Source organism: Haplochromis burtoni, unplaced genomic scaffold (assembly GCF_018398535.1).
Source record: "Haplochromis burtoni strain Fernald_Lab_line unplaced genomic scaffold, NCSU_Asbu1 Contig_191, whole genome shotgun sequence".
In the NCBI taxonomy this organism is placed as follows: Eukaryota; Metazoa; Chordata; class Actinopteri; order Cichliformes; family Cichlidae; genus Haplochromis; species Haplochromis burtoni.
In genome coordinates, this window is record NW_024582552.1 from 855,492 (window position 1) to 865,948 (window position 10,457).

Consider the following 10,457-nt stretch of genomic DNA (forward strand, 5'->3'; position numbering starts at 1 on the left):
AAAATGTAAGTTATGGTGATCATTTCAAGTACTTGCCTGCGCAGATGCAGACTTGGCTGTTCCAAGCAAAGTGCCTTGCATGGCTGTGTAGCTGCGGGCTGAGCTGTCTGCGCCGTTCTTAAACTGGGCTTGCTGACACTCCAGACAGTTTCTCACTGCAATAGCACACACTAGGGAGCGACGGAGAAAGAGATCTTATGTGACATCATACAAATAAAATCATTGTCGGGGGGGGGGGGGATGTGAACACAAAATTTTAAGTCTTTGCATTTACAAGCCTCCGAACACAACAAAAGAGCGCGTAAAACGGAGCCGCAAGCGGAGCGAGCAGAGACAAAAACAGGAGAGAAAAAGCGGGGCCGTGACAAGGTCAGTGCTCTGGCCAACTCTGGCAGCATCGTTCACTCTTCCCTGCTCCACCTCTCCTCCCAAGGTCATAGTGCAAGGGTGTGCTCTTGAATCACATCCACTGTGTGCAGCTCCCATAACGAATGACACTGCCGGGTGTGCACATGCTGAGTAGGCAGCGCGATACACCCTTCAACGGACAAAAAAAAGACGAAAAAAAAGGGGAAAAAAACCTCGTTGTCCGACAACTTTAGGTGGGTTGAGAACTGGCACACTTAACATTTGTAATTTAATGTATTGCTCCTCTTTGGACCCCTCCCAACCCCCACTGCTCAGAGCGTGACAACTGACAAATGTTAACTCTGAGGCATTTAGATTACGAAGGAGGGAATTATTCCGTCTGGAAATGGGCTCGCTTTTTCCATTAGGACCACTCTTTCATACGACCATTTATAAAAGGAAGAAGAAAAAAAAGAGAGGAGAGGGAGGGGCGGAGACGCTAAAACCTTGTTACAGTTTTCCAAAATCAGATTAGGTGCCAGCAATGGGGAGCGCATACCTCATCAAATATTCATTTCATAGCGGCTGCTTTCTAAAACTGAACCTGTGCTATGGTGGCATCGTTTTCCTGTAAAACACACACAGCAGCAGCAGCGACATCAGAGGGAACAAGCGTTTTTAGATAACAAGTCGGCCTCTTGACAGCCGTTTTGTTTGTGGGCTGGACTGTGTTTAAAAGCAGAAACAGATACCTGAATGTGCAGCATTAAATATCCAAAGAAAATTCAATAATTTTTTTATAGCTTAAGTACAAAGTATACTGTACTACTTTCATTTTTAATCTGTGCATGCTGCGTTGATAAGGTGTGCTGCAAAAGAAAAAAAAAATTAAATGAATAATGTAAGATTTTCAATATCTTTTATTCAGTGATTGTGAGGCTAGGCTTTTGATGCTGTCAGGGGAAACTTTAATAGCCTGGAACAGAAGGCAGACAAAGGCCTCGGGCTACGCAGCAGTACAGTACAGCCAAGGCCATTATGAACAACTCACTATATCATGCGAGCAGCCATTTTAAAGTGTTGCCATGCAGGAGGGTTATAATAACAAGATAAGAGAGGGCTGATATGAGCGGGGCGAACGAGGCGAGGGGGATCCGAGTGGGAGCTGGAGCTGAAGATTGAGAGGAAGAATACAGAAGAGAGGGTCAAAAACACTGTAGGGAGCCATGACTGGGGCTAATACAGAAGGCTGCTGCCAGCTGATGTAAGGTGGATCAATGAGCGGGAGGGGGACGAGGGGTGGGGTTAGTAAAAGGATGAAACAGAAGTGGGAAATTCACTTGAAAGCCAGCTACACATGTAAAAACTCAGCAAGACAGAAAAAAAGCAGAGGACCAAACAAGAGAAATAAAGCTAGTTAGAAGCTCAGGAATAATGACAACGTGCATACCGAGGCGAAGGCACTGTCGGAGGATGCCTCCTGATGACATGTTTTTCTCAGCTTCTATCTCTGTGAAGTTGAGCGAGCTGGCAAAAATAAGAACATCCACAAGGTTGATGAGGCGCTGCAAGAAGGTGACCGAAGCCTCCACTGACAAGCCATGGGAGGGCTCGATGTTTTCTAGCTCATGCTGAAAGTCGAGAGAGAAAGAGGAAAAAATATATAAATAATAAAAGTAATAATGAGGAAACCTCTCTAAACATTTTCTCTCAAAAGTAACATTACAGTCAGGTTTTACCCTGGTCAGAAGCCTCGACTTATGTTGAATAACCAGTGATTTATCACAGTTAGTAAGTTGTTACATACGTAACGTGTGCAGCACTGAAAATACATCAAGGCATGTGAAAATGCAATTTTTCACATTCAGGTTGAAATCTGGTTACAGAGCCCACACAACTGAATGTAAATCAATTATAATGGAAGTGAACCCGCTCCTTAGACCGGTCAGGTCATTGGCAGAAGCAAAGAATGGTGCAAGAGAGCGGCTGTCACTGAGGTCAGACAGGACTAAAACAAACTAACGTTGTTAGGAAGCAGCTAACTGTAGTCTAATGTGATTGGGGAAAGGTCAATGTGGATGGATAACTTCCTGTGACCGGAGCCACAGCCATACAAATACAAACGTAAAATCACACGTGCAGCGAAGGACTCACGGAGGAAGATGTAGCAGCTGAGAGCAGAGGTAAAATGCCTCCGCAAGCCATGACGAGATTGTCCACCACCTGGGATATGAGGTGTATGCTGTTGTGGACAAACACCACATTCTCGCTGCTGTTTACAAAGTCCAGAATCGTCTTTGTGGAGTGACTAAAAGGCAAAAGACAAGAAGATGGTTTTAGTTATTGCAATGAAGTATTAACCTCCTAGGACCTGCCGTCCACATATGTGGACATCACATTTTGGGTTATTTAGACCAAAATACTCAATTTTGCTCTACATGGGCCTGATATCCACTTACGAGGACATTATACTGCCACTGTTCTATCAAAGTTTTAAACAAATGTTGCTCACATTTTTCTTAAAAACAAAAAAAAGGTAAAAAAAAAAAAAATAAAAATCTGGTAATTCTTTGTTTTTACATTCATCGGGCCCCAATGTGACCAAATATCAAAGAGAAATTAAAAATGCATGTCGTGGAAGAGTTCGGGTCTTAGGAGGTTAAGGCTCCTCTAAATTCACCTCAAGTCACACTCACACAGCGTAAAGCTATGTGGCTTGTTCTTCTTTTATTTAGACACTTACTTTAATATCTGGTCCCATTGCACAGTTCTAATGCACTTTTCTAGCTCAGGATCTGTTACAAACCAATTTCGATAAAGAATGACTGAAAAACTCACTTATTTGCTCAACAATTTGATAAGATTACACCATTCTGACAATTACAGATTTAGTTACATTGTTTTTAAAAGCCTGCTAACTCGTAATTTTCTGAACAAGACAGTAAACCAGCAAAAAAAAAACCAACCCATAAAACTTCTGCATGTTCCTCAAAAAATCTTTAGTTGATAAATCCGTGTTTCTGTTTATTGAAGCATTAATAAAATCAGAGCCCGCGGACTGTCGTCCTACCTTCTCCACATCTGGACATCTGTCTCAATCGAAAAGAGCAGGTCAGCGAGGAGACGCTGGTGCATGTGGGACCAGCGGAATTCTGGGATGCGAAACATGGTGGAGCGAGGTGCAGGGGTGCTGCTGTCTGTTGGCTGGCCTGAAGAACTTCCTGTGGCTGTTGATGCAGCAGCTGCTGACTGACCTTGGCTTGTTTCCTACAGAAATATGGAAGCCAAACGTCATACGTTTTAATGTGACACGAACCTTTGAGAAAACACTTTGAAACTTAAACGCTCAATTTTGTGTAACACCTAAACTATAATAAACTATTGTAACAACTGAGTAACACATAAGCGCTAAAAAAAGGGGGTGGATTGCATACTGTTGCAGAGGTCTCCTTCAGTTCAAGTTTCTCGGTGTCTAAGGCCACATTGGACACGTCCAGTCTGGCAATTTTGATTTCTTTGGTTTTGCTGACAGACTCTGCACCCTTCTGAGTGTCGGAGCTGGTAGAGGTGGTGGTGGTGCTACTGTCAGCGGCACCAGATGGGGTTTCTTCTCCAGTGGCACCGCTGGTCTCTGATGGCTGGACATCTGCAGTGGAGTCTGATGCCGCTGTAACCTCCTGGGCTGTAGATGGCGGTGTGGTGTCTGAGGGCTGCTGGCTTGTAGTTTCAGCTATGGAGGAAGACTGTTCATCATCAGCTTTTTCTTTAGGTGCTTCTGTGACACTTTTCTCAGGTATTTCAGCTGGAGGAGTCTGGCTTTCCACACAAGGCGTCTGTTTCACTTCACTTTCCTGTGTCTCAACTTTTTCTTCTTCTTCCTTATTCAGCTCCTGTTCTTCACCCCCATCTTTTCGTTCGTCTTCGTCCTTCTTCACTTCCCCACCTTCCTCTCCGGTGGCAGCAGAAGCATAAGAGGACTCCTCTTGGCTGTCATCAGCATCGCTAGGATGGACCTGGTCACTAACAGATGACACGTCAACCAGGTCCTCATTGAGGACGGAAGCTCCACCGAGCACGCTGTTTTCTCGCTCTGAAGCTGCTGGCGGTTCAGCCTCTGCTTCATTTAAAGAGTCTTCTGTCATTGACTTTGACGAGTCACCTTTGTTCTGTTCACTTTCAGATTTTTCATCATCTGTTACAGGTGCCTGTGCATCATCGCTACCAGATGGTGCAGAGACTTTACCCTCGTCCACCGCTTTTGTGTCAGCTGTTTCATGTTGTGCAGTTTTTCCAGTAGAAGTCTGTGCTTTCTCTTTGTTGACGTCTTCACTCGACTGCTCTGTAGCACCTTTTTGTGTCTCCTCTCTGACACCCGAGCTATCTCTGGTAGACTCCTCCACCAGCTGCTGTTGCTCTTGTTCTTCGTCTTTGGCCCCGGCCAGGATGTTGGACACAGTGATGGATGCCTGTCCCCTTTCATCATCAACCTCCAGCAGGCTGGAAGTAATGGTGGAACTGGATGCTGAATCAGGGGATTTCTGGGACAGCTTGTCCACAGTCAGCTCAATGACAGTGGAGGGAGCGGTTTCCTCTGCAGGTGGCCCATTAACACATTCCATAGTCTCAGAGCTTTGGCTGACACCAGAGATGGAGCGAATCGTGCCGGTGGACTCTTGATGCTGGTACTGACGGAACATACGGGACAGATTCTCTTTGTGTTGCTCAAAGGTGACCTGCAAACACAAAACATGTGATGTTAGAAAAACTAATGTCGTACTGTTCACACACTTTATCAGTCTGCTCCGTTTGCCTAGTTTGATGATAAAAACTGGTTCATTGGCTTATTACAGTCCATCCACTGATGATTATGTGTGAATAAGGAAATAAGCAGGCCAATATAACACACACTAAAATATTTAAAGCAAACTGTGTATTAATATGCACGTGTCAGTGATGCCATTACTAATAAGAATGATGATGAGCCTATTTAGCACTGAAATTATCCAGTGAGATCTGTTCCTCAATAAGCAACCAAAAACTGCAGGTCATCAGATATTCATGTCTAGCTAGCCACAAAGTGAGCCAATCCCCGCTCTGCTAAAACAACAACTACTTAGTTTGTCTTGATGCATGGTCAATCATCCAGGTAAGTAAATCTCCAAAGATGGAGAAACCTTTGGAGTCAGCTGAGACTGAAGAAGTCACTGATGAGTAACGAAACATTTCTCCCACAGAAAACGCTACGTCCAGATGAACAGTATCAACTTTTGGAGAACAACTACTTAGTTTTTTTGACAAATAAAAAAAAAAGTTACTTTACACCTCATAGTTATCTCACACACAGCATGGCTTGCACCAAAGTTAACTGTACAAATGAGCCCCATGTAAGAAATGCGCTCCAGTTCAGGTGATTGAAACCGCAGTATTTTATTTGCATCGTACTTCTCACTAATTAGCAGCTAACCTGATATCACTTCCCTTTCACCCAAATATGCTAAATGAACTGGGCCTCATTATATTGCTTTTCTATTCTACTTGAGCACTCAGAGCACTTTATACAACATGTTTCATTCACACACATTCACACAAGCTCTTTTTGTGCATTTAACATTCACACTCAGATGAAGCCATTGGGAGCAAACTGGGGTTCTGTATCTTGCCCAAGGATACTCTGGCATATAGACTGTGGCAGCCAGAGATCAAATCACCGGCCTTCCGATTAGTCGATAATGTGCTTCTGAGCCACAGCCACACTTTTAGTTACTTAAATTTGGTTGCTTTTAGCCCAAAAACGCCAACACAGCTGCAGCCAAAGTGTTTGGAGACTTCAAATCAGGCATTTTACATGGATTTAAACATTTTATTTTAATTTTTTTTTTTAAAAGGGAGCGGGGGGATACTTCTGTAAAAGAATTTAGAAACATCTGTCCTATAGGAAATCTAAACATCTCAGTAAGGCTGGAAAAAAGCGTAAATTAACATAAAAACCATCCAGCCACTTATCCACTGTATCCATTTTCTGCTTATTTCCTCATGTCCCAACAAACAGCAAAGCCCAAATTATGGAAGCACGATATCCTCAAACTGCCTGTTTGTTGTGTGCTTTTTCTAATATTTGAAAACTGGGACCGTTTGTGGCTAACTGTGGCATATTTAAAACTTTCTCTCTCCCTCTCTTACATGCAGCTGCCCACGGCCTATTAACCTCTATCAGTCTTCTTACCATCTGATATAGGTATACTAGACTGCTAGTCTATAACGACAATAGTCTGCAGTGGCATTTGAGGAAGAGCCCATCCATGTAAGCAGTCATAGATTAGCGGTAGACACTATTAGTGTGTGTCTCCTAGCTGCGCTGAGTGCGTGTCCAGCATCGGCAAATCCTCCCACGCCTAATTTAAGACCCTGCATTAATCACTGGGATTGGAGGACAGAAAGTCAAAGATGGGTTGTAGGTGGAGAGGGGGGGGGGGGTCTGCTGTGTGAGTGAAACTAGACCCACTTTGCTGCTTTTTTACCTGAGGCTATTTGGATAGGAGGAGAGAGAAAGAGAGAGAGTGAGATCTAAACAAAGAAAATGGGAACGCTGGAGATGAAAAGGAAGGGAAAAAAAATAAGAAATTGCAAAAGGAGAAAGAGAGTCATTGAGAGTGGAAGAAAGGGAAGGGGGAGAAAGAAGCTGATTATTTGTAATTAATTAGGCGTTATTGTTCTAAATTAGCCTGCTACATGGGTGCTCATTAATCTTCTGTAGTGGGAAGCAGTGATTGGTAATCCATAGCTGTTTTCTGAGTGCACAGCCTGTTCTAAATGCACCAGCAGTCTGCCTCTTTCTTTCTTCCTTCCTCCCGCTTTCCCACTGATCACACAGCAAGACCTTCTACCCCATTAGTTTGAGCTTAATTTGACATTTAGCATTTTTAGCAATTAAAAGGCTGCATTCAGAGTGCACCGCTATGGAAATTATGTAGGCAAGCAGCTCAGCACATAACGTCATAGATTCAGGATGCAGTCTGTACATTAAGATGATGTATGCCGGCCTTAAATGGGGCTCTGTAACAGATCCAGTTACCATTAGACAGAGGTAGTATATGTCTCTGTGGTTTTTGAAAGAGCGTTTAGCTTCGCTACAAAATATAGAAACTGCCTTGGGTGGCTAGGACATCAGCGCTGATCTAATCTAATTTCATTCTATTCCAAGACTCTGTCTGGCCTCAGTGGGTTATGGAAAAATGCTATGGTAATGTACAAAAACATGGTGGGCTTTTCTAATGTGACAGGTAACATGGAATTAAGTGGATGCAGCACAGCCAGATCCTAGAAAAAGATCTGAAATGCCTCAAGACTCGAACACAAACAAAACCCAACTTGGACAACTTTGTGTTTTTTGTACACAATAATACTTGGACATTTTCTTTATTATTACTATTTAAATATTCTTAACTGCACTTCTAAAAAAGAAAGGAAATTTTTGCAGAGTTTTCACAAGTTCTGAATAAAAACGACAACCTGTTACAGTAATAGAGCGGCGCAAAGCGCTGATCTTGAGAGGACCCCCATGGTAGGAGCTTGGGAGTCCCCATTTAGATTGGCGATAGATAGATAGTGACCACAAAACAAGGGGGAAATGGAGAGGGCAGCGTGGCTGTAATCCGATTTGCTAAATGCAATTCCTTCTCCAAAATCAATGTCATCTGCTACTGCAAGTCTCCATGCAGTTTTTCTCCTATTCACAGTACTTTCTTTTCTCACTTCTTGTTAAAACTTTTCTTAGTTTTGTCCTGCCTTGCTGATTGAGGCTAATGCAGATAGGCTTCATTTTTATTTTTTATTACAACCATAAAAAGACAAGCTTGTAGAAAGATCCTTCCATAGCGTGCACTAACTTGCACTAAAAGTCAGAAAAACACTTTGGATCTCCACCATTTGGTTATCATTAATTTCATACAATATATATCTTGTAATATGTAATATTTTAAATATATGAATGCTGGAAATGTGCAAAATGTTAACTATGATAACCTCGACAACACTTGATGCACAGCTCTTTATCTAGCATTGGATCCTCACTTTCTTCCTTTGTCCAGTCGTCACTGGATCGCTCTCTAAACTCTCTGCCAAGAACAACAGCTTGAGTCAGGTGTGTGTGTGTCTTAATAATCTTAATAATCCCAGAAGGCAAAGACTGTTTTGCTGAACTACTATTCCTGTGATGTTTAGCACCCCATGACAAACTCAAACAGACTAAATTATTACACTTGGGGTTTGAGCGAAGAATTTTAATACCTTAATGTGTATTAAATTATGTCAGAGATATCTTTGCTCCTCTCTGCTTATCGCCATCTTTGTGGTGAAAAGTCTGGCAGGTGATGACGATAACCAGCAGTGGAAGTGTGAAGGGCATCGGGACCTTCACGCCCCGATCTCTCCCTTTCGGAGAACTCCTCGTTCTCAAACTGATTTGTGTGCAGAGACGGACGAGGGGCACCTTGGGTGGGTTATGTGGGCAGAGAGTGGGAGGGCTGTTGTGTCACCGTGCCCACCTGCAGAAACATCTGTCTACTTAGAGACACTTGTGCAGATACACTAATGATTGATGTGAATAAATGCACATATGAACACACAAACACACACGTGTGTGTGGGGAAACTATACACACAGCAACTTAATGCAAATAGTTTTTTCTTATATCGTCTCCTCAAACTCTAAATATGAAAATTAGAATATCAGCAGGTATACAATATTTGTAGCTACCTTTGTTAGTAAGCATTGTATCTCTAATGTCTGCAAATAAAAGGGGAATGTATATACTACTGCTAAATAAGGTAACACAAAGTCATCTCTTTGACTTCCTATGGAGCAGCTGTGCTGTCGGCAAACTCGCCAATATGTCAAAAGTAGCCATAAGTCATTAAATGTCTATTGAAACCATCAAGAAAAAGAATATTAATAAGCAGCACTGGCACAAATAGCACAGTAACAATATCTGTCCCTAGTGATGAGGTGTCTAGCATGTAAATGAATGATATCACAAAAAAAGACAATTTATTTTATCTACAAACCACCTTTTTTTTTTTTTTAACTGCATAAAAGAATTTTTGGTGTCCTACAAACTGGTTCTAGACAGCCCCAAAGGAACCTCTTGTTTATCATTTTATCGTGCAGCCAAAAGAGTGACAAGATATGTGTAAAAATTCAACAGACTCTGTGCTTTTACTGTACACAGTGATCATTCACCCAAACACCCACTCTGAGCCAGGAAAAACCCACAAATTTAACACAAGAACAAAAAAGGTAAAAAGCAGACATGCTGCTGCTCATCCCACTCCATCAGCCAGAAATCTGAACAGCCAATACTCAGATCACAGATTAAGACACTTACATTAAAAAAATAATTTTTAAAAACAAAACTTTTATAGCTAGACAGAAATTCCTGTGTATTAGAGCCTGTAAACGATAATAAAACTCTGTGTGTAATGTCTAATATTTTTTAAAGCCATCCTGCATCAATAGAAAAAGTAGTTTCAGTGCGAGTCACAGACAACTTTTCAGACCGTGCTCAGCTTCAAGTACAGCATCACTCTACAAATCAAACTGATAATTTTACCGTGTTTTACACAAGGCAAACTCAATCATAAAAAGTCTTTGTAAAGAGGAGGTGTGCAAGTATGTGTGAATGCATATATGCGCTTATCAAGAGGCTCCCGGTGGGCTGGTTGTATTTATGAGGCCTTGTTTCTCTGATTGTTCTCGCGCAGCTCCCATGAATATTCAATGTGATCAGAGAGAAGGGCTTGCTAGAACTCGAGAGAGAAGGAGGGCAAAAAGAAAATGTGCCTGGTAACTCACAACAGACGCACGCGTGTGCACGGACGCACGCACAAACGCACTACAATCGCGCGCGCAAACACAGCCCTGCAGCAGTGGGAGGAGATAGCAACAGTGACAAACAGCTTTGGTGCTACAAAGGTGGCAGGAAATCTATCAAACGGGACAATAAAATTGCAATTGAGTTTCTTTAGCTTTTTTTATAGCAGATGCATGCATCTTGGTGGGACCTGCTGCAAGTTCGATTCAGAGGCAGTCCCCGGCCCTCTGTGTATTTGTGT

At 42.5% G+C, this 10,457-nt stretch overlaps 1 protein-coding gene across 4 annotated transcripts in view; it reads right to left on the reverse strand.

The window, feature by feature from the left end:
• Window positions 1-10,457, reverse strand: part of lrba (LPS responsive beige-like anchor protein) — a 173,092-nt gene that overhangs the window by 119,295 nt on the left and 43,340 nt on the right. For all 4 annotated transcript variants that reach the window (XM_014337700.2, XM_042225997.1, XM_005935051.2 and 1 more), the window contains exons 22-26: window positions 3,783-5,081; window positions 3,419-3,615; window positions 2,503-2,656; window positions 1,799-1,979; window positions 37-170 (exon numbers count right to left, since the gene is read on the reverse strand). In XM_014337700.2, the coding sequence (XP_014193186.1) occupies window positions 37-170; window positions 1,799-1,979; window positions 2,503-2,656; window positions 3,419-3,615; window positions 3,783-5,081 (1,965 nt within the window). The remainder of the gene's footprint in view (window positions 1-36; window positions 171-1,798; window positions 1,980-2,502; window positions 2,657-3,418; window positions 3,616-3,782; window positions 5,082-10,457) is intronic.